Source organism: Ranitomeya imitator, chromosome 2 (assembly GCF_032444005.1).
Source record: "Ranitomeya imitator isolate aRanImi1 chromosome 2, aRanImi1.pri, whole genome shotgun sequence".
NCBI classification, from domain to species: Eukaryota; Metazoa; Chordata; class Amphibia; order Anura; family Dendrobatidae; genus Ranitomeya; species Ranitomeya imitator.
Window position 1 is genome coordinate 771,192,770 of NC_091283.1, and position 25,598 is coordinate 771,218,367.

The window sequence follows — 25,598 nt, forward strand, 5'->3', positions numbered from 1 at the left end:
CGATATTTTTGTGATATCGGGTATCGGTATCGGATCAATAGGGATGTGTAAAATAAAGAATTAAAATAAAAAATATTGATATGCTCACCTCTCCGGCGGCCCCTGGACTTCACGCTGCTAACCGGGAGGCTTCTTTGTTTAAAAAGCGCGCCTTTCGGACCTGGGAATGACGTCCCGGGTTCTGATTGGTCGCGTGCCGGTCACATGGGCGGCACGCGACCAATCAGAACCCGGGACGTCATTCCCAGGTCCTAAAGGCGCGCATTTTAAACAAAGAAGCCTCCCGGTTAGCAGCGTGAAGTCCAGGGGCCGCCGGAGAGGTGAGCATATCAATATTTTTTATTTTAATTCTTTATTTTACACATCCCTATGGATCCCAGGGCCTGAAGGAGAGTTTCCTCTCCTTCAGACCCTGGGAACCATGAGAATACCTTCCGATACTTGATGTCCCATTGACTTGTATTGGTATCGGATATCGGTATCGGCGATACCCGATATTTTTCGGGTATCGGCCGATACTATCCGATACCGATACTTTCAAGTATCGGACGGTATCGCTCAACACTAGTCATTAGGCAACACCCCTCCTCATTACAGAGATGCACATCACCTGATTTACTTAATTGGTAGTTGGCTCTCAAGCCTGAACAGCTCGGAGTAGGACAACATGTATGAAAAGTATCATGTGATCAATATATAAACTTGCCTAATAATTCTGCACACAGTGTATAGATGTACAGGGTGGGCCATATACGGGGATAAACCTGGGTTGTCCATGTATATGGATACACCTAAATAAAATGGGAATGGTTGGTGATATGAACTTTCTGTTTGCGGTACATTAGTATATGGGAGGGGGAAAACTTTTCAAGATGGGTTGACCTTGGCAGCCATTTTATAGTTGGCCATTTTGGAAGTAACTTTATAAATGGCCCACCCAGGTGTATCCATATAAATGGCCCGCTCTGTACATCAAATTTGACTAATTCAACATGTGCGCAAAAACAGTAGTTTGTGACACGCAAATTTTGTGTGGCAGAGGTAGCTTTTTTTCTGTCAGCAATCTTGGTGGCTTGCTTCTGAATGAGAAAAAGAGCAATTGAAATGAGGCAGCTGTTATATAATCTCTGTGATCAATCTGTCAGCTCTTCTCTCTGTATCTCTCCATTGAATCTTTATATTTTTCTCTTTTCTTAATATACTATTCTTCAGTACTGCAATAGTGTTACATACTACCTGTACAAATTGTTCACTTTTTTATGACTTTTTTTCCTATCTTTAAAGCTAGTTTTACAGGTCCTGATATTTCTGGTACCCCAAAACACGGTACCGGAGATGTCAGTGTCCGTGTGTGTAATACTTGTAGCACATGTGTGGCAACCATGTTCTGCCCGTGTGCCGCATCAGCACAACATGCACCGAAAGGAAAGCAGTAGTACAGCGCTGTTCCTCGGCACCGGGTGCTGAAGACTGCCCTCGTCATTCTCCTCGGCTCTTCTGGCAATCAGTGAGAGCAGCAGAGAATGATAAAAGTTATGTTCAAATGCTAACAATGATAGCAGGCAATGGCTGATGGGACACTTACTCCCATCAGCCTACACTTGCTGCGGCTAATAATAGTGACAGCAGGAGCGGCTGATGGTAGAAATTATCAACCACCGCCTGCGCTCTAAATAAATAAATAAATAAAAAATCTGGCGCGGGTTCTCTTGCATTTTCTATAACTAGCCAGGCACAACTGACAGAGGGGCACTGCAATCCTCAGCTGTCGGCTTCAGGAAGGCTTGTTATCAAGAATAGATGGGTCCCCTCACTGTTTTTTTTAATTATTTTAATAAATAATTTTAAAAAAACGTAGTTTGTCCCCTATTTTTTACAACCAGCTAAGCTAAAACAAACAGCTGGGGGCTGGGATTCTCAGGTTGCTAAGTATCCATGGATATTTGCCCCCCCCCAACCTAAAAATAGCAGCCTACAGCCACTTAGAAAAGGCAAGTGGGAAAAGCCGGTCAAAGCACTAGAATTGGGGCATCTAATAGATGTGCCTTTTTTGAGTGACTGCTGGCTGCTATTTTTAGGCTGGAGCGGTCAATATCTGTGGCCCCTAACCAGCCTGAGAATACCAGCCCCCAGCTCTAGCAAGGCTAGTTGTCAAAAATGTTGCGGAATCTACAACATTTTTTTAAATTATTTATTTAAATCATCATTAAAAAAACAGTGTGTGTACCCTTCTATTCTTGATAACCAGCCTTACTGAAGCTGCCCCCCAGCTGTCAGTTTTACCTGGCTGGTTCTAGAAAATACAGGGGAACCCATGCCGTTTTTTTAATTTATTTATTCGTAGCGCCACCAGCTGTCGCTGTGATCAGTTGAATATAACTCTCATCATTTTACCTGCTCGCGCTGATCACTGGCAGAGAAGGGGAGAATGATGAGTGCCGTGTTCAGCACCCAGCGCCGGGGAACAGCGCCTACTGTACTGCTGCTTCCCTGGTGTCGGTGCAATGTTGTACTGATGCAGCACAAGGTTGCCACACATGTGCCGCAATTATTACACACACGGACATTGGTTTTTCAGATACCGTAAATATCAGGACGTTTGGAAACGGTGTAATGCTAAGCTGTGATGTTCTTTCACTTGCTGATTCATCTGAAAATGCCTTTGCTTTCACCCGGACTCTAAATTGGTTGTAACTTGTGATGTAATAAATCCTTTTGGGGAAGCGCACCATGCCACGTCCAACGTAATGTGAGCCTTCACTTCCAAAATGTCATCAGCAAATCAAATCGCTAATTGTTCAAGTTCGCTGGGTTCAGCTAATCAAATAGATTTGCTCGTTTCTATGATTTTGGAATAAAAAACAAACAAACAAAAAAACAAAACATTTCTGGAAAAATTGTATAATTATGAAATATCAATGTGTTTGCATGCATTACCATATTCCTGTTTTTTAGGGAAATCTTCTATTGCTGAGATTAAACAAAACATTCAGAATCTGTTGGCTTGCTGGGACAATGAAAATGACAATAACTTCCAGTCACAGGCTAGGGATGCTGCTGGTGGGCCAGACTATGGATTCAGAAGTTGCAAAGAAATCAAGAGCGCATATACGTATGCTAAAGGTGAGATATATCTGCCATAATGAGAGCTTTATAGTCTTGCGGACTTTCTGTGTATAAGTATATTGCTTACGCACATATCCATACATATGTATGATTGTAAATGAACATTCAAAATGAATTGCATAGTATATGGCTCATTTGTTTTTCATTTAGATGGAATATACAGTTTGACCACAGAAGATGGTGTAATGTATCAGACCTACTGTGACATGACAACCAATGGTGGAGGTTGGACATTGGTGGCCAGCGTCCATGAAAATAACATCAATGGTAAATGTACACAGGGAGATCGCTGGTCCAGCCAATCAGGAAGCAATGCCAATAATCCAGAGGGAGATGACAACTGGGCTAACTATGCCACATTTGGACTACCTGATGGAGCTACCAGTGATGATTATAAGGTACTTGCTACAAATAAAATACATGGCAATGTAAGGCTGCATACATACAGCAGAACCCATTCTCAGCAGAGCCACATCCCTCACATATCAGACATGAAAAATATTTAGAATTGAGAGTCCTCAGTGGTTGATACCTTTTAATCGCTAACTGAAAAGATGGTAATAAATTGCAAGCTTTCGAGACTACATACGTCTCTTCATCAGGCAAAGACTAAAAGAAATTCTGAAGAATCACATATTTATGCACAACATAGTATTGAAAAAAAAACATTGATAAGCCAGGTGACATGGAGCAGAATTACCATGAGTGATAAACAGTTACGTCCATAAATATTGGGTCAATTCTTAGATAAGGATTGTTTTATTGTCCTGTGATTAGGGACTCTGTTGTGATGACCCTTCATGGTCTGAGGGGCAAGTTCCTTAGTTGATGTAAAAAGACATAAATCCGTGTGACACATTCATTCCTGCATTTAGAGTGTCAAAGGTTGTCATCAGTTTATATTCCCAGATTCTCCTGTCTCTCTGGGATTTGAAGTTCCCCTTTAGCACAAGTAATTTCATGTCCATAATGTTATGATTTGGGAGACAGAAATGTTTTGCCACAGGTAGATCCATTCTTTTTTCTCTTATTGTGTGGCAATGATAGTTCATCCTTGTTCTCAGTTTCTGCCCTGTCTCCCCCACATACAGACCCCCAGTTGGACATTTAGTACAAATAATTAGGTACACCACATTAGAAGTGACGCAGCTGAAATTACCTGGTATCTTGTAGTCCTGATGTGAATTGGGGATCTTTATGTTGTCCGTAGTCATTATAAATGGACAGGTTTTACATTTTTTCTGGTTGCAAGGAAAGGTATATCAGACATGTACAGCTGACACCGCTCACATATCAGACACATGCAGCTCATAATGCTTGCATATTAAACTCATGCACCCCAAACACCGATCATATATCAGACAGATACAATATATCAGACATAATGACATATGCAGCACATACATCCCTCACATATCAGACACGTACAGCTCACACCACTCACATATCATTCAAATGTATCACACATCCATAACAAATCAGACACGTAGAGATCACATATCAAACTCACGTAGTATACACACACCGATCACATATCAGACATATACAGCTCGCATATCAGACACATAGAGCTCACATCACTCACATATCAGACACATAAAGCTCATATCACTCACATATCAGACTCACACAGTACATACACACCACTCACATATCAGACACATACAGCTCACACTACTCACATATCAGACACATGCAGCCCACACCGCTCACATGGCAATTGATTCCTGTGAGTTTCACCTTCTATGCAACCTTTTCCAACCCAATCAGCCTACTAATCCAAAATACCCACTCCCACAAATAATGACTCACCATATTTTCATTTGGATAAATTGGCCACAACAGCCTTTATTAACGTTTAACATAACAGTTTATTTTATTTAACATTATTCACGGTGAGGGCAGTCCTCGAAGCCCCAAACTGTAACAAACTCAGGTCAATGTCTATAAACTTGGCCCCCAGGTCGAGTCTTGCCTCTAGCCGCTAGGCACCAGCTCAGAGACATACAGAGACTCGCCTGGCCAATATCCGCCAAAAATACCCACGGATCCCAGTTATCTCCTCCGTGTGATCCTTACGTTCCATTCCATTTAATCCACCCAAGGGGGAGTCCAGGACCTTTGAGATCCCGCCCCTCCGAGCCACCATTTTACTAGAACCACCAACCTCGAGGACCTCCCCCCCCCCACACCATGCTGGCGCGACAAAAAAAAATTCCATATTTCAAACAAAATACAGTTAAAGTATCTTCCATCCTATCCTCAAAACCTTTCCATACCCGAATTCCCTTGTCTGGTGCAGGCGCAGTGAGCTCAGGCCGTCTGACGTCACAGCTATGCTTGCAGACTGCGTCTGTGCGGCCGCCCTGCCTATGAATCCCAGCCCCGCACTGTGCATAATGCATAACACACTGCGGGGCTGGGATTACCAAGGTGGGTGGCCGCACTGGCCACACAGGCGCAGTCTGCAAGCCTGGCTGTGACACAGTGCAGGCGCCGGATTTCATGCGAAAACAGCGCAGGGGGTGGCGCCCGGAGCCCCTGCAGATTTGAGTGACGGCAGTGTGGCGTTTCAAGCAGGGGGGGTTAAGACCTGCCTCCAGGTCTAAAGAAAGGTATTTTGGAGAAGTTATAAAATGCTTTATTTTGGGAATACATGCACCAAAAATTAAAAGAGCCACCTTGTTAGAATGCAGCATTACTGCTGCACAAGGTGGCTCTTTTAGTTTATAACGGCTGGAGGGGGTGACAGTGTCCTTTTAACATTATTCACAGGGAGGGTGGTCCTCGAAGCCCCAAACTGTAACAAACTCAGGTCAATGTCCATAAACTTGGCCCCCCAGGTCGAGTCTTGCCTCTAGCCGCTAGGCACCAGCTCAGAGACACACAGAGACTCGCCCTGCCAATATCTGCCAAAAATACCCATGGATCCCAGTTATCTCCTCTGTGTGATCTTTATGTTCCATTTCATTTAATCCACCCAAGGGGGAGTCCAAGACCTTTGAGATCCCCCCTCCAAGCCGCCATTTACTAGCACCACCAACCTCGAGGAAATCCCCCAACGCCACCAGCATAAAAGTTATGACCCCTCAAACATCTATGTCACGCCACACCAACAAACCCTTCTCAATGTCCTCCTGTATTGCCAAACACCACATATCCAGACCAATTGCATTCAGATGAATACCATCCTTCCTCCAATGTTCCACTTCTCCCGATTCCAAATTCCTATGCCGCACCTCAATTGCCCCATTCCTCACCATGAATCGGGAAACTGCTCTATTTTTTTGATCCTGGCCTTATTCAAACCTTGCACCGACCTCGCTCCATACCATACTTTACTGGGGATGATGTCTGACCACACCACTAGCAACCTTGGGATCATGACAACATGTCTAATTTAATATCTTTAATTAGGTCTCTGCACGGACGTTTACCTAGGTCATTTCCCCCTAAATGTATCACCAACAGGTCTGGCACCCGATCTAATCGAACAAACCTGTGAAGCTCGGGCAACAATTGCTTCCACATCATCCCCCGTTTACCGATCCACCTCAGGACTCCCAATGTTCTCGGCACGCCCAGTTGTCTCCCATCCAGTCAAACATCTGCCCTCATTGCTGCCCAAAAGACAAAGGAATGATCCATGTGAATAATTGTCCCAGCTCTGAAACACAAAAACATCACAACAATAAAACTTTGAACCACAGCCGACACAACCAAAATTCTTTATAACAAAGACAGGCGAATGTAGGAACGAAATCTGACTCCCAACGACCAATCCTTTGTACCATTTTGTCCCCCAAACCTCCCTCTGTAGCTGCCCCAATACGAAATGAGTGTCCACTAAAGTTTTTTGCTCAAATGCCCCCTTTCACTAAACATCGCTTAAGTACCATCACAAATTGAAAACGTGATAAAAATGAACCATCCTTATGCAAAAACAACGGATAATTCCCAGGACCCGAACCCCTCGAAAAATCTCTCAAACATTGCACAGGACATAAAGGGGAACCACTTGCCTCAAAAAGAACCACTCTACAACCTCTTCCTTCAGTATCCATTTTAGAAGACCGCAGAAATATCACCAACCTATCCCCATACATATCTACATCTTGTCTTAGTAAACCTCCTTTTTGATATCTGGAAGGGCTGACCAACTCCCCCAAATGAAAAGCACCAAAAAATGCTAGCGAAAATGTTCATTCAATTGTTCATCATATCTAAGCCATCCCTGTCCCCCATAAACTCTATATGCCTACCCAATGGCATCCATATAGCAAAACACGGGAGAACAATACTCCGGTGATTTCTCCGTAATCACACTGGCTAACATAGCAAATGCTTGTAACCAATTAGAGAACATGTGGGGAATGAGCCGAAACCTCCTCTTATCCTCGTCCTCCTTCTTGGACTCATCACTTCTTACCCTATCCAAATTAAAGCGCTCCAGCGGAAGTAAGGAAAATATTTCTACATATTCCCCCTTCGATATTCTCTCCCTTACCTCCTGTTTCAAATGTGCTCCCAAAGGCCCCTCAAAGCAGACGTAAACTTCCCCTTTTGCTGCATCATCCAAATGCACTGATTCGTCCTTTTCCTTTTCCCCACTATCTATTGCCGAAGATCCCTGTCCCATTACCTTGTCGCCAGTCACCGCTACTTCCCCAACAGTCATTGAAGCGCCTGTCACCGTACTTTGCACCACCTGACGTGAACCTAATACTCCTTTTGTATCCACCAACCCCCTGTCCCTTACATTACCTATCCATGCGGACAGTGGCGATGACGCGCCCTGACCAATCCCTGATTCCCATAGCCTAACCAACTCTTTTAGCCCCCGTAATATAACACCTGGGCTGACACTAGCCCCCCTACAGACAAATTCCCCACCCCCACAGTAACATTTGAAGCTAGTGGCAGTAAACAAAAAGACGTAGGTTCTCTCTCACCTAGCTGCCTGGGTGCTGTGTTCCCAGCAGCCGCCAATCCAGAATCCAGTAGCAGACGATCCGAACGCGATCCTCCATCATCCTGTTGACTCGTAGCTCTGGATGCTCCATACAGCCGGCCTGAGCTGGCCGCTGCGCCACCATTATCCAAAATTCCGCCTTGAACCACAGTTTATCTGGATGATGACCCAGTTCTCATGGGTGATTGTCCAGATCTGTAATCCCCTCCCCCCCATACTGCTGCAGATTCCCATACATCTACTGCTGAGTGAGCTCCATGTGGCCCTCGCCCTGCACCTACTCCCCCATTTGCCCTTAAATTGGCAGCCCCAGGCCGCTTGCTATTATATTCAGGAGCAGCAGCAGCTAGTGAGTGGGAGGGGCTAGTGCGCTGCCACTCACCAGCCACTCTGTGTTCTGGGGCCTGTGGCGCCGACTCCTACCTTGTGCCTGATACTGAGCAGCGGCCCATACGGGAGGAGCCCCTGCCGCTCCAGAGCCCGGATCCTTAGCTCCCAATGCGGCCTGTGAGTGGGCGGATCTTCCACATTGCCTAACAGGGGAAGGCGCTTGGCGTGCAGGCCCTCATGCACTCCTATGTACATCCCATCACCTCTGAGCCATGCCCATTTCTGTCTGGGCAGTGGCCGCACCTTGTTCCGGCTCCCCGCCTGGCATCGTTGCAGTAGATGAGGGGGAGGCCGACACCTCCCCCTGCTGCAGGCCCAGCCAAGATGGTGGATTCCTCCCGGCTCTTGGTCCGTGTGCCCTACGCCTGCGGCATGCAACCTCAGCCAGAGGGTCCCCGGAGGGGCTCCTTACACGGCGCCGGGCGCGGGGGGTAACCTCGGGGCTGAGGCGCTCCGGAGGCCTAGCCCTTCAAGGCTGTCGCCCTTCACCTTGGGTCTGAGGTTGCTCGGCCCCCATCAGGGTACCCTGTCATGACGTCCTCCCTTCAAAGGCCTGTGGCCCAGTACGGCCTCACTTATCAGACGTATAGAGCTCATACCGCTCATATATCAGACACATAGAGCTTAAACAGCTCACATATTACACACAGGCAGCACACAAACATCGCTCACATATCAGACATGCAGGACATCTGTCATATACAGTTAGGTCCATATATCTGGACAGAGACAACATTTTTCTAATTTTGGTTATAGACATTACCACAATGAATTTTAAATAAAACAATTCAGATGCAGTTGAAGTTCAGATTTTCAGCTTTCATTTGAGGGTAGCCACATTAAAATTGGATGAAGGGTTTAGGAGTTTCAGCTCCTTAACATGTGCCGCCCTGTTTTTAAAGGGGCCAAAAGTAATTGGACAATTGACTCCAAGGCTATTTCATGGACAGGTGTGGGCAATCCCTTCGTTATGTCATTCTCAATTAAGCAGATAAAAGGCCTGGAGTTGATTTGAGGTGTGGTGCTTGCATTTGGAAGGTTTTGCTGTGAAGTAAACATGCGGTCAAAGGAGCTCTCCATGCAGATGAAACAAGCCATCCTTAAGCTGCGAAAACATCAAAAACCCATCCGAGAAATTGCTACAATATTAGGAGTGGCAAAATCTACAGTTTGGTTCATCCTGAGAAAGAAAGAAAGCACTGGTGAACTCATAAATGCAAAAAGACCTGGGTGCCCACAGAAGACAAAAGTGGTGGATGCTCACAGAATAATCTCCATGGTGAAGAGAAACCCCTTCACAACAGCCAACCAAGTGAACAACCTCTCCAGGAGGTAGGTGTATCAATGTCCAAATCTACCATAAAGGGAAGACTGCATGAAAGTAAATACAGAGGGTTCACTGCACGGTGCAAGCCACTCATAAGCATCAAGAATAAAAAGGCTAGACTGGACTTTGCTTAAAAAAAAATCTAAAAAAGCCAGCACAGTTCTGGAAGAACATTCTTTGTACAGATGAAACCAAGATCAACCTCTACCAGAATGATGGAAAGAGAAAAGTATGGCGAAGGCGTGGTACAGCTCATGACCCAAAGCATAGCACATCATCTGTAAAACACGGTGGAGGCAGTGTGATGGCTTGGGCATGCATGGCTGCCAGTGGCACTGGGTCACTAGTGTTTATTGATGATGTGACACGGGACAGAAGCAGCCGAATGAATTCTGAGGTATTCAGAGACATACTGTGCTCAGATCCAGCCAAATGCAGCCAAACTGATTGGTCGTCGTTTCATACTACAGATGGACAATGACCCAAAAGATAAAGCCAAAGCAACCCAGGAGTTTATTAAAGCAAAGAAGTGGAATATTCTTGAATGGCCAAGTCAGTCACCTGATCTCAACCCAATTAAGCATGCATTTCACTTGTTAAAGACTAAACTTCAGACAGAAAGGCCACAAACAAACAGCAACTGAAAACCACCGCAGTGAAGGCCTAGCAGAGCATCAAAAAGGAAGAAACACAGCGTCTGGTGATATCCATGAGTTCAAGACTTCAGGCAGTCATTGCCAACAAGGCTGTGTGCTTCCTTGTGTTCACTCCTTCTACTCTTTGCTGTGCATTCTGCGGCTCTGCTCCTTGCTCTGTGTCCTGTGGCTCTGCTCTTTGCTCCGCATCCAGCGGCTCTGCTCTTGCTCTGCAATCCACAGCTCGGCTCTTTGCTCCACATCCTGCGGCTCTGCTCTTGCTCAGCAACCTGCGGCTCCGCTTTGCTCTGTCCCATTAGTCTGTACTGGCTCCTACCGGTTTCTGTCCCTCCAGTCTAAACTGCTTCCTACCTGCTCCCTTATCCTACTGATTCCTGCCTGTGTTCCCGTATCTCCTGAAGCAGTTCCTGTCCCTCCAGCTTGAACTGGTTCCTAATAGTTCCTGCCCCTCCAGTCTGAACTGGTTCTTATCTGATCCCTACTCGTATCTGCCTGCGTTCCTGCCCTATCCATTACATCCCGATTCCTTCAGTGTGTTCTGTGTCTGCCTGCCAGAGTGCAAGCCATGCCCGCCTGCCTGCCAGAGTGCCAGCTGTGTCCACCTGCCTGTGAGAGTGCCAGCCATGCCCGTCTGCCTGCCAGAGTGCCAGTTGTGCTCATCCGTACTTGCTCGCATCTGCCACTAGAGTTTCATCACTTAGTGGGATCAGCTGTAACAGCCAGACACTGCCCTAGAGTGGTACCTGGCAGCTACCTGCCGCACAAGCCTGACCTCACTATCAGAGGCTCCAGTGAACCCCAAGGTAGCTGCTAAGTCATGCTCCTTCCATGGTAGTCTGGTTTGTGGCACAGTGGGGCCACAATCCCAAGCTCGCATCAGCCAGACAGGGCACAAGCGTCACACATTGTTCTCCTGTTCAGAGACACCTGCACAAATGTGGCCTACATGGCAGAGTCATCACCATAGAATTCAAAAACACAAGTATGCAAAAGAACACAAGCCTGATGCATTTTGGACACAAATCCTGTGAACCGATGAGGTTGAAATAGAACTCTTGGCCACAATTATAAAACGTATGTGGGGAGATAAAAGGGTACCGAATTTCAGGGAAAGAACATCTTGCCAAACATTAAGCATGTGGGTGAATCAATCATGCTTTGGGGGATCATTTCACGGGGTAGAGGGCAGAATGGATGATATTTCAGCAAACTCATGATACAAACATAACACCATCAGTAAAAAAAGCTGAAGTTTAAAAGAGGATGTCTTCTACAAATTGATAATGATCCTAAACACACATCAAAATCCACAATAGACAACTTCAAGAGGCACAACCTGAAGGTTTTACAATGGCCCTCACAGTCCCCTGATCTTAGCATCATTGAAAATCTGTGGCAAGACTTCAAAATACACACATGGTCAAAATTGTTGGTACCCCTCGTTTAATGACAGATAAACCTACAATGGTCACAGAAATAACTTGAATCTGACAAAAGTAATAATAAATAAAATATCTATGAAAATTAACAAATGAAAGTCAAACATTGCATTTCAACCATGCTTCCACAAAATTAAAAAAAAAAATAAAATTCATGAAATAGGCCTGGACAGAAATGATGGTACCCCTGAAAATAGTGTGACAAATGGGACATGTTAAAAGGAACCTGTCACCCACCTCAGGTGTTTGCAACTAAAAGAGCCACCTTGTGCAGCACAAATGCTGCATTCTGACAAGGTGGCTCTTTTAGTTATGATGCCTGCACACGCTGAAATAATCACTTATAAAATGTGTCCCTTCTTACCCTGAAATGTTCCCGGAGGCGGGTCTTTCCTTGCTAATCAGACACAGCACAGCCGTCACTCCGAGCCTGTGCACGCCGGGTGCCGCCTCCTCAGCGCTGTTTTCAAATGAGTCGGCGCCTGCACTCTTTTCTCATGCCTTGGGCATGCGCAGTGAGCGCTGCCCGTCCTCTGTCCTCATTTGCAGTCTAGCTGGCTGCGCCTGTGTGGCCACCCTGCCCCAGATCCCTGTCCCGCAGTGAGAATAAATCAGAAGACACTGCGGGTTGGGATCTCGGGCAGGGCGGCCGCACACAGCTAGACTGCAAATGAGGACAGATGACAAGCAGCGCTCACGGCGCATGCCCAAGGTATGAGAAAAGAGCGCAGGCGCCGACTCATTTGAAAACAGCGCTGAGGAGGCGGCGCCCGGCGCGCACAGGCCCAGAGTGACGGCTGTGCTGCGTCTGATTAGCAAAGAAAGACCCGCCTCCGGGAACATTTCAGGTTAAGAGAGGGCATATTTTAGAAGTGATTATTTCAACGTGTACAGGCATCATATCTAAAAGAGCCACCTTGTCAGAATGCAGCATTTGTGCTGCACAAGGTGGCTCCTTTAGTTAAAAACGCCTGAGGGGGGTGACAGGTTCCTTTAAATCAAGGTGTGTCCACTAACTAGCATCACAGGTGTCTACAATCTTGGAATCAGAGAGTGGGCCTGTATATAGGGCTACAGATACTCACTTTGCTGTTTGTGACATGGTGTGTATCACACTCAACATGGACCTGAGGAAGCAAAGGAAAGTTGTCTCAGGAGATTGGAAAGAAAATTATAGACAAAAATGTTAAAGGTAAAAGTTATAAGACCATCTCCAAGCAGATTGATGTTCCTGTGACTACAATTGCACATATTATTCAGAAATTTAAGATCCATGGGACTGTAGCCAACCTCCCTGGACGTGGCTGTAGGAGGAAAATTGTAGACAAATCAAAGAGACGGATAATACGAATGGTAACGAAAGAGCCCAAAAAACTTCTAAACAGATCAAAGGTGAATTTCAAGCTCAAGGAACATCAGTGTCAGATTGCACCATCCGTCGCTGTATGAGCCAAAGTAGAGTTCATGGGAGATGACCAAGGAGGACACCATCATTGAAAAAAAAATCATAAAAAGCCAGACTGAAATTTGACAAACTACATGATGACAAGCCACAAAACTTCTGAGAGAATGTCCTATGGACGGATGAGACAAAAATGGAACGTTTTGGCAAGGCACATCAGCTCTATGTTCACTACAGAAAAATGAAGCGCATCAAGAAAATAACACTGTCCCTACTGTGAAACATGGAGGAGGCTCTGTTATGTTCTGAGGCTGCTTTGCTGCATCTGGCACAGGGTGTCTAGAATCTGTGCAGGGTACAATGAAATCTCAAGACTTGCAAGGGATTCTAGAGAGAAATGTGCTGCCCAATGTCAGAAAGCTAGGTCTCAGTCACAGATCATGAGTCTTACAACAGGATAGTGACCCAAAATACACAGCTAGAAACACCCAAGAATGGCTAAAGAGGAAAACATTGGACTATTCTGAAGTGGCCTTCTATGAGCCCTGACCTAAATCCTAGTGAGCATCTTTGGAAAGAGCTGAAACATGCCGTCTGGAAAAGGCAACCTTCAAACACGAGACAACTGCAGTACTTTGTTCTTTAGGAGTGGGTCAAAATACCTGTAGAGAGGTGCAGAAGTCTCATTGACAGTTGCAGAAATCGTTTAATTGCAGTGATTGCCTCAAAAAGGTTGTGGAAAAAAATATTAAGTTAAGGGTGCCATCATTTCTGTCCAGGCCTATTTCATGAGTTTTAATTTTTTTTTAAATTCTGTGGGAGCATGGTTGAAAAGCAATGTCTTTCTTTCATTTGTTCATTTCCATAGAACGTTCCATCTGCTGCACGGCGCTCTGAACACACGGACAAACAGCGCTGTTCACCTGCAATTAACTTGCTTCTGCCTGATGCACTTTATCCTTCCTGTTGGTGTCCAGCAGCTCTCTCAGCACACATCCGGTGCAGCAGGTCGTAAGATTCCAAACGCCCATTTGCTCACACTGAGCATTCCTTCACATCCAGTTCATACTAAAGAATCTTCTGATGAAGGTCCTGTGACGGACCAAAAACGTTCATTGTAAATTTCTGTCTGGATGCATAAATAAAAGGAAGCTCTAAAGCTCTATTTTTGTCTATATACCGAGTGCCAAGTTTATCACCACGTATCTGTGAAACACAAGCAATTTGGACATGTGAATGAAGTGTTAGAGTGCTAATTGTTGGAGGTAAGGTTAAGTTCCCAGTTGTGCATTTAGGGAGTTTTTGATGTTGCAGATTTTCTGCAGAATTTCTGAATCTATTAGGTAAATTATGTTGCGTGCATTTTTTCATTGTATGGTTCAGTGCATTTTTTTTACAAGCGTTTTTTCTTTTTGTCATATTTTAAATAGAGTTGCATTTTATACTTCTCGGTATTTGCCTAGGACAAAACTTCATATGCATTTTTATATGTTTCTGCAGCGGAAATGCACATGCGTTTTTTACCTGTGGATTTTCTGCATCAAATGCAATTCTATGGGGAAATCTGCACATAAAACTCTGCATACCCGCAAGAGAGATTGACAAGATATCAATTTCAAACATGCACCACAAGTCAGTTTACGTTGAGTAAAAAAAATCCCACAGAGGACACAAGATTTCCATAATTATTTTCATCCACTTTGCTGGAATTGTTAGATGCAGAGTTTTTGATGTGGCGAAAATACGCAGCATCAAAAACTCAGCAAAAATTTATCGAGGGCGCACAGCTATGATTCATTGTTATGGGCAACAAGGTTAGTTTTAGTCAGTTGTGAATTATGAAGACCAAAGTTTACTAAAAATGTTTTTACATTACGAATTTTTTTTTAAACATGTTTAATTGTGAATTCCCTGAATATTGAAAAATGTTTGTATCTCTCTATTTTAATCTTTTTTTTCAGAATCCAGGATATTATGATATTGCTGCAGATGACTTGGGGTTATGGCATGTTCCCAACAAGACTCCACTGTCTAAATGGAGAAACACTGCTATCCTAAGATATCGCACAAATAGCAGTTTCTTTTCCAAAGAAGGTGGTAATCTCTTCGGCCTATACAATGTAAGAAATGCCTATTCCATTATAAATGTCTACCATAGTTCTATGTTTTTTTGTAACACCACGGGTTCCTGGTCGTTACAGTGGCATTGGTTTCCTTACGGGGAAAGTGATGTCATGCTTGGAAGCGAGGAAGGATCTCTTTTATCAGGTATTCACATACATGCAACACAGTTCTGACTCCAGGCCAGAAGGGGGCGCTCTGAACCCGGTTTCAGGGGAGCTTCCCTGTATAAAAATATATTCTGGTCTGGGGGAGAAGTTAGTCAGTCTGTGAGAGAATCTGAGAGAGGAAGGAGATAAGGGGCCGTGCAGCCACGTGAGGTGCTGCAGCTCCTGGAAGGGAGAGAGAAGGATAGAATAAGTTGTAGAGAGCATGAAGGAGGAGAAGAAGTGAAAGCCGAAGTAAAGAGCTGGAGAGAGAATCTGCGAGTGAGCTTCCTCCACGCTGAGCACAGATACCGGTAGCCGGAAGACCGAGGTTGTGGGGATAACTTCATGCCCCACAGCAGAAACCGGCAGACAGCAGATTGCAATTTACCTGTCAACCATTAACACCCAATGACACAGTAGCAGATAGAGCCCAGGTCGTGATAGAGATCCTGCAAAAAGGCTCGAGTTACCTGTCGTACGGGTAGTGTCCTACCTAATGGGGGACAGAGGGAAGATGTGAGGATCTTGTGTGAGGCCTAAGGCAGCAAGGGACTACAACACCACAGCGCTAGAAGGAAGGCTTCCAACCCCATCTGGTTAAAGGGAATTCCAGATTTGCTTCCAAGCCAGCCAGACCATACCTGTACCTGTGATCCGGTACCCTGGACTATGGCTGCCTGAACCCTTGAGTAAAGAGGTAAAGAGACTGCAACTCTGTGTCCTCCGTTTCTTTCTACACCACCTACCACCTGTCCCTATTACACCGGGAGCCCTGGGGACCCAGCTTCACCTGTGGGAAGTCATACCATCCTAGCTGCCATAATATCACCCCAGTGGACCCCTTTAAGCAGCGTCGGTCACCCCTGACCAAATACCACAGGTGGCGTCACAAACAAACTTTTTTTCACAAACTCCTTTAAAGACCGTCCCTTTTACATGGGCGCTCAAGGCCACGGACTGGGTCACTGCTGCCGTGACACATCCCTTCAAGTACCGGACCCAGTACCGAGTACCCCGTGACCCTGGCGAGCATTCCATTATAACATTACAGTTATTTGTAATTGGGCTTATTTCAAGCAATATAAAAATATAAATCAAAACACTGGATGATAGGAATAATTTGACATGTTGGTATAAGGAGACTTCGAGGCCATGCAGTGCTCCTCTGGGAAATTAAAAATGCAAATAACTTCTTCAGAAGGAAAAGGATTTGATCTCTGGCGCCATCTATTGGAGACCCCAGTTAGAGGTCTCTCATCTAGCCAAATCAGATCTCCTTCTTTGCGCTGAATAGGAGTAACACCCTGAAACACGTGTCTGCAAATAGAGTTTCTGGTTTGGCTTCTTATCCTAAGTCATGTGACAAGGTTTTGGTAAAGGGTCTATATTGACTTTTAGGATTTTTCCATCCAATAGATGGCACCAGAGATCAAATCCTCTTCCTTCTGAAGAGGCTATTTGCAATTTTTGAACAGTAGTCCTGTATTATTTTGGCATTATGTGGATACTAAGCGCCTATGCAACACAACATTCTCAAAATAGTAATGACCATTGCAGACAGCATAAGACAAAAACTACCTATCTCAAATATTCAGTGAAAACAGAAGCAAAAACACTACAAGCACAAAATTAAAGAAACATAAAATAAGTAGCTCTATAGAATCACATTGTGTAACCCGACCATCACAACCTAAGAACACACAACATCTAAACTGTAGTTAAAAACAATCACTAACATTTTCAGGTTTACAGTCAACGTTAAGAAATTAAAGGTAAATCCAAATTTTTAAATCTGCACAGTTGTGGTATACTGGCTGAAAAACAATCAATAAAGACCTATTGCAATACAACAAGACAAAAATATGGTTAAAAAAAACAGTTCCAATCTGGTTGCAACAGAATATGCTATAGAGACTCAAATCTTTTGAAATTCATATTCTCCAGCATCCATAAAAAGTTTTCAAAAAAACTGATTCACCACAAGTTCCAACACTGCAAAGATTCCAATCGCCCTGAAAACACATTTATAACATTTTAGGGCTAGCGGAATGCATCAAATAATTAAATAGATAGAATAAGGTGCGTTCGCAGCCTGGGGTCCACCGTGCAGAGATGGAACCTGCTGCTAAGTAATGACAGACTATATGGCGGTACAATAAGTTGAGTGACAGGCAAAGATATGCACAGTGCATGGCCATGAATCCCAACCCCACAGTATGAATAAATCAGAAGACACTTCGGGGCGGGATCTCGGGAAGCGCGACCGCACAGGAGCAGTCAGCCTCACATCAAATGATGTCAGAAGATGGGCAGCGCTAACTGCGCATGCCCAAGGTTTAACATAACAGCGCAGGCTCCGTGACAGATTCAAACAATGCTCAGGGGGTGGTGCCCAGCACCAAGGGGGTATGAATGCCGGCTGTGCTGCGTCTCATTATGAAGGAAATTTCCCCCTCCGGGACGATTTCACGGTTTCGTGGTGCAGCATTTGTGCTGCACAAGGTGGCTCTTTCAGTTACAAATGCCTGGGGGGGACAGATTCCCTTTAATTTCTGTAGTAGTGTGAGTGTGGAGGAAGCAGGAACAATTGCCGGATACACAGCAGGGGATCAGCTGACGTTACTGAAACCGAATAACACTGGGTCATGTGTTGACCATGCAGATGGCACTTCTGAGCATCAGCAGGTGGTGTTGAAGCCCAAGGATTACAGTTCAGGTGGTAGAAACATGAACACAACAGAAGACCTGGATACTGTTGCCAACCAAGTGTTTAATCTGGAAGACGAGTGGCAAATTCCTGCGAGATCCAGGCTTTGTTCATTTTCAGAAAAGTAAGCCGGTCAATGTTATCGGAGGATAGTCGCATGCGACGGTCTGTTAGTACACCAGCTGCTGCACTAAAGACGCGTTCCGATAATACATTAGCAGCAGGGCAAGCCAGCACCTCCAATGCATACTGGCTAAGCTCTGGTAATGTATCCAGCTTAGAGACCCAAAACTTGAAGGGGGAAGAGCCGTGTGGGAGTACACTGAGAGGGCAAGACATGTAGTCTGTCACCATCTGACGGAAACGTTGCCTCCTGCTGACTGGAGCCGTCTGTGATGGTGTAGACATTTGTGGCGGGCACACAAAAGTTTGCCACAGTTGGGCCATACTGGTCTTGCCTTGTGCTGAGGCACTGCTTCTGCACCCTGTTTGTGCTGAGCTTCCTCCACTGCCTTGATGCACTGAGCTGCTTTGTAAAGCACTAGCAGCACTGCTCTCAGTTGGACTGGAGAAGATGATGGAATGCACCAGTGTGTCTTAGTACTCCCGCATTTTACGCTCCCTGTTCCACGGTGTTATGAGGGTTTGCAAGTTGTCCCGGTAGCGCGGATCTAGGAGGGTGTACACCCAATAATCAGCCGTGTTGAGAATGTGGGGAATGCGGCGGTCGTTTCTCAGGCACTGCAGCATGAAATCAACCATGTGCTGCAGACTGCCAACTGGCCAAGAAACGCTGTCCCCTGCTTGAGGCGTGATCTCTACCTGCTCTGCATCACCCCACCCTCGCTCTACATACTGACTACTGGAGCATTGTGTACCTCCCTCCTCTGTAAAGATGTCTTCCTCCTCCATTGACTCCTGCTCATCCTCCTCACAAAGTGTCCCCTGCCTAGGCCTTTCTGAGGAACCACGTCACGCAGACTGTCCAGAAGCAGATGGCATTTGTGACTCTTCATTCTCCACCTCTTCCATAACCTCATCCCTTAGCGCTTGCAGTGTTCTTTTAAGCAGGCAGATAAGGGGGACAGTGATGCTGACTAGTGCATCATCTGCACTCGTCATCCGCGTGGAATCATCGAAGGCACGCAAAACCTGGTAGATGTCCTTCATAGTGGCCCACTCAGTGGTTGTGAAGTCTGAACGGCGCGCAGTGCAACTTCTTTGCGCCTGATGCAGCTGGTACTCCATTACAGCAGGCTGCTGCTCACACAACCCCTCCAACATATGTAATGTTGAATTCCACCTGGTGGGTAGGTCACGTATGATGCAATGTTCCGGAAGGCGAAATCGGCGCTGAAGATCTGCAAGGCGCGATCTTGCCATGCTGGAACGCCGCAAGTGAGCACACTCTGGGCAGACCTTGTGCAGCAGTGCATCAAGATCCGGATAGTCCTCAAAAAACTCTGCATGACCAAGTTGAGCACATGTGCCACACATGGGATGTGAGTGAGGTTGCCTAGGGCCAAAGCTGTCACCAGATTTCGACCATTGTCACACACTACCATGCCTGGCTGGAGATTCGCTGTCACAAACCACACGTCACTCTCCTGCTTGATGGCATTCCAGAGCTCCTGCGCTGTGTGGCTTTGATTCCCCAAATAAATTAATTTCAGTACGGCCTGTTGACATTTGGCCATGGCTGTGCTCATATCGGTCATTACAGGTAAGCGTTCACGGGTCAAGGTGGAGGTAGACCGTGACGGCTCCTGCAGCGATGATTCAGAGAAACCGGAGTATGAGGAGGAGGCAATGTGTACAGACTGGATTCCTGCAATCCTTGGAGTTGGCAGAACACATGCAGTGCCACTCTGAAGATTTGTACCTGGCTCCACAACAGTTACCCAATGGGCAGTGAGGGAAAGTTATCGTCCCTGTCCATTGTGACTGGTCCACACATCGGTGGTGAGGTGGACCTTGCTACTGACGGCATTTAGTAGCACATGTTTAATGTTTCCCTCCACATGCTTTTGCAGGGCAGGGACGGCTTGCCTGCTGAAATAAAAGCAGCTGGGCACGTTGTATTGTGGGACTGCCAATGCCATCAAGTTACGGAAGGTGTCAGTCTCCAGCAGCCTGAATGACAGCATTTCAAGGGACAGTAGTTTTGCAATGCCAGCATTCAGAGCCTGTGCTCAGGGGTGGTTTGCCAAGAATGGCCACCTTTTCTCCCATGCCTGTGCTGCCGATGGCTGTAGACTGGGCTGGGAGTGTGAGGATGACTGGGAACGTGGTGCTGTGGGTGGAATTACACTGGGTCTCTGGACAACAGTGCCAGAGGTTCTTCCATGGCGATCCTATGAGGAAGCCGAACCAACTGTGTGTGAGCTGGAGGAAGAGGCTACAACACGAGCTGAAGAGGTGGTTGGTGCTGCTGTTGGTTGGCCCGGGTCTTCAGTGTGTTTTTGTAACTCCACCACGTGCTTGGTCCGCACATGTCCACATATTTGTGGTATTGAAGCTGCTGACACTTTTCCCTCTTTTGACTTTCTGATGACACAGCTTGCATTTGACAAAGCAAATGTCATCCGCAACTGTGTCAAAAAAGGACTAGGCACTGCAAGTCTTGGGAGCGCCCGTTTTGGGTTTTGGAAGAGGCATGCTTATAAAGGGTGCCGAAGTGGAGGCTACAGGCAACACAGTCTTCCCCCTCCCTCTCCCTCTTTGGGCCGTTCGGGGAATCTCTTCCTCAGAGCTGCTCCCACCACCTTCCTGTACTTGACGCCATGATTGTTCAAGGACCGTCTCATCTACACTACCCTCTTCCACCAACTGCTTCTCCGGGGTAGTCTCGGCAGCACAGTACGCATCAGAAAGTGGCACCTGCGTCTCATCATCAGATGCGTACTGAGGTGTGCTGACCGGAGGCACTGGCTCACCCGCCTCTTCAGATTCAGAGAGACAAAGTTGTTGGGCATCACTGCATACTGCCTCTTCTTCCATTTCTGGAATGCTGTTTGGCTGGCCCCCTCTTTCCAAGCCAAGAGATTCAGAGAACAGAAGTAGAGATGGCTCCTGTCCTGGGCTCTCTGACTGCCTGGGCAATTTGGCAGGGGGTGAAGAGACAGATGGGTGCTCTCCAGTGCTCTGTGCCTGAGAGGACGTGGCACTAATTGAAGTCGATGTGTTAGCTGCCATCCATCTGACAACGGCTTCAATGTGTTCTTCACGCAGCAGCGGTGTACGGCGATCTCCTACAAAGCTGCTCATGAAGGACTGTTCCCTGCTGAAACTGGGTGATGATGAGTCACCGGTGCCCACAGCAGGCACAGAATCCCCACATCCTCTTCCTGCTCCACGCCCACGACCACGTGCCTTATGCCCTGCCTTCTTCATCTTGGTAGACTGATAAAGATAGGCAAAAAAGTATTAAGGGCTTATTCCTGAACAGCTCCTAACAGGTATAAGAAACACTAATTTTCTAAAGTGTTGACTAGACTTTAATATGAGCTAATGTGGCCTACACAACTGTAAAGTGGAGTGTTTGATGAACTTTATTAACTTTTTTTTTTCGCAGAATAGACTACAGAGTGAGCTGCACTCACACACAGACCGTGCAAACAGCCGTGAACGGTGCTGCAAGGCCAAAAAAGCTCCTCTATGTACTCATATATAGTGTTTTTCCACAATCTAGCAGGATATGGATGGAAACCCACTAATAGGCTAAATTTGAAAAAAGGTGCCGCAGGCAGCACTAATTGAAAAAATGACAATGGAACAGTATGAGGCAGTGATGCAACCTGAGCTGACTACAACCGGCTGTGGTGGCAGAACAGACTACAGAGTGAGCTGCACTCACACACAGACCGTGCAGAAAGCCGTGAACGGCGCTGCAAGGCCAAAAAAAGCTCCTCTATGTAATCCTATATAGTGTTTTTCCATAATCTAGCTAGATACGGATGGAAAGCCACTAATAGGATAAATTTGAAAAAATGTGCAGCTGGCTGCACTAATTGAAAAACGGACAATGGAACGGTATAAGGCAGTGATGCACCCTGAGCTGACTACAACCAGCGGTGGCTGCAGACCAGACTACAGAGTGAGCTGCACTCACACAGACACCTTGCAGACACCTGTGAACAGCGCTGCAAGGCAAAAACAAGGTTCTCTCACAGCATTTGCTAAATTAGCCTGGGTAAAGCACAAGGAAGCAAATCGCTATCTCTAAACTGGCCCTCAGTCAGAACCCAGCGTCCTGTCCCTAACTGAATTCACAGCAGAGTGAACCCAAAATGGTGGCGGCGACTTTTATAGTGCATCATGACATCATTTCAGCAGCCAATCACAGCCATGCCAGTAGTTACATGCCTACCATGCAGAACAGGATGTGCCCACGCTTCTAATCATTCCTCATTGGCTGAATTCAGGCTCTTTGAATTATGGGAACTTCCGATTCTGGTATCCAATATACTGAAAATGTCGGAACTCGGTATCGGAACTCCGATACCGCAAATATTGGCCGATACCCGATACGTGCGGTATCCGAATGCTCAACACTACACATAGCACATACATACACACATGTATACATAGCACATACACCTTTAGATTGACAAACCAGATATACGTACATGCGCAAAGTACATACACATGTATACATAGTACATACGCACACACAGAACCACAATTAGTCCATGAATATTTCCTTAGCACCATCATCAGCCTATGACTACATCAATAGAACCATCATTGGTACATGAATCCATCACCAAAACCACCATTCTGACATGAATATATTTTCACAACTACATCACTACAAGTATACACCAGAACCACCATCAATACATGAATATATCACCAAAACCTAGTTTAATAAAAAAGCCACCTCAGAGCTCAGTGCAAAAAGTGTGTCATTAAGGATCTCTAAGTCCCATTCATAAAACCGTTTAAAAAAAGAAACACCCAACACTACTTCTTTGTTGTATAAATCTATCTCCATTGTAAATAATGCATTTACAATTAATTGGACTTTCGACATTATCATCATTTTGTGTAAATTCAGCATAGAATTTTTCACCAATCTTCAAATCCAGCCATCTTCAGACCTTTTTCACTATTCTGAGATGCTGCAAGGTGAGGTTGAATAAGCGTCTCACTATGCAAAATTTCAGGGGATGTTCCTCTTTTCTCAAGCACTCACTGATTTTCCTAAATGACTTTCTTAAACCACGGTTAAATAGCATTCTCCACGTGACTATCACCTAATGTATAAAATATACACAATTGCATTAATCATTAAAGGATGTATACATGAATAAACTATAGTAAATTCAAAATTCTTAATTTCCTGCTAGAACTACTATCAGTACATAAATACATTGGCTGCATCATCATCAGTATATGATATGTATACATCACTAGTACCACCATCAGTACATTAATGCATTACCAAAACCATAATCAGTCAGTTCAGCCCCTGCCATATACAGTTCAATTGCATGAACCTGCAAATACCACAATGACCTTAACAATAATAATGAGATGCTGGGAGTTGTCATTTTCAACCATCATTAGACCAATCAGTAACAATCGTACTGATTAGATGTAGGCAGTAGCACTACCTTTACATTGATGACCTTTTCTTAGGATAGGTCATCAAGGTCTAATCAGCCAGGGTCTGACAACTGGCACTTATGTCGATCAGCTGTTATTGATGTTGTCGTCGGTCACCGGCCAGAAGTGTTCACTTGTCGAGCTGCTCAGTCTTCTGGTAGTGGCCAACATGGTGCACATCTGCCTTCTATTCTAATCAATCAACCCTGGTGTGCTGTGCAGAACACTGGCTCAAACTGACTGTGTCGCTGTCAGGGGTAACATATTCCTGCTGTAACTGAGATGAGTGAAGAGCCATATTTTATATTATGCTCTCCACTTCCTCCTCACCATTTTGCTTGCCAGAGGCAAAGAAGGCTAGAAGTGACATATGTTTGGTAGTAATATTGCCTGCATGGCTAGTAGCAGTGCTGGCTGTCCTGTTGTTAGTGTCTACCATATTCTTAGACTTTGTAAAGCTGCAGTAGCATCGTACGCAGTGACCCACAAATTCAAACACAAAAGTCTCTTTTAATGTGTTTCTTCACAGCATTAAAGTCCACTTCACATAAATGCATATAACTTCACTGATCAGTTTACACCAGTTCAAAGTAATGCATATCACATGGCTTTAGATTTGCGGTCCCTAAACAGGCCAGACTTCCATTGTCCAGTTTCCCTGGGCGACCACACGCCATCTCACAGTCTCTATACGTCTCCGTACACAAAGCCTCATATGTTGCAGACACTACTCACGCCAGCCCTCCTCTGACTAGTTCTCGTGGGTGTCCTGCATCGCTGTATCACAGTCTCTTACAGACTCATTACTCACACAGTCATACACAGTTCAGGATATCCTCCGGATAGCAGCCGGGCACCATATCCACCTGTTTGCAATCGTTACACATGCTAGTCCTCTTTCGGGTACAGGACATCCACCTCCGGGCACAGGACTATCCACATCCGACTCCTACGGGCACAGGATATCCACCTCCGGGCACAGGACTGACCACATCCGAGACCAGTACCATGGACGACTTGCATCTCTGTGTACGCTGCGGGTGCCAGGCTATTCAGCTGCCCTGGGTGCTGGCTCTGCTGGCCTCTGCCTCCATGCACGCGGCAGACCAGCACACACCAGACTCACACTGACATACACCTGGCCTCTCCTGGCCAGACACCTGACACGGCCTGCACGGCCTGACACACCCATACCCTTTACTGCAGGTCTTTTAAACACACACAAACCTGTGGATTTCAGCCACATGGAAAACCCGGACCGGAAATCCGTGACTCTCATGCACACCTATGGACTTCATCCGTCTGCATGCACATTCTGGGGAGAACAAACAGCGCCCCCTAGCTGTATCAGAGGCCACAGCCTCACAACTTGAATTATGTTTTCTTTCTTTTGCCACCCCATTTGTTGCCAGTGCCACATTACTTTATCTATTCTTTTTGCACACAAGCATTATAACCACATTTATCAAAACCTTGACAAATTAGAATGAAGAAGAAATACTAGATAGGGTACACATAAACATAATGTTTTACTTGATTCCTAAAAAATATTTGTTTGATTTTCTCACAGAAATACCCAGTGGTGTACAACGCTGGAGCCTGCCCCACAAATAATGGACCCGCTTTTCCTGTTGTGTATGACTACGGCAGTGCTGAGAAGTCAAAATCATATTTTTCTCCAAATGGACAAAGTAAGATA

The 25,598-nt window shown here is 45.6% G+C and overlaps 1 protein-coding gene across 1 annotated transcript in view; it reads left to right on the forward strand.

The window, feature by feature from the left end:
- The window catches only part of LOC138667769 (intelectin-1-like), a 49,967-nt gene that overhangs the window by 11,660 nt on the left and 12,709 nt on the right, over positions 1-25,598 (forward strand). The window contains exons 3-6 of the mRNA XM_069755864.1: positions 2,956-3,123; positions 3,277-3,524; positions 15,274-15,432; positions 25,470-25,590. Coding sequence (XP_069611965.1) covers positions 2,956-3,123; positions 3,277-3,524; positions 15,274-15,432; positions 25,470-25,590 — 696 coding nt within the window. The remainder of the gene's footprint in view (positions 1-2,955; positions 3,124-3,276; positions 3,525-15,273; positions 15,433-25,469; positions 25,591-25,598) is intronic.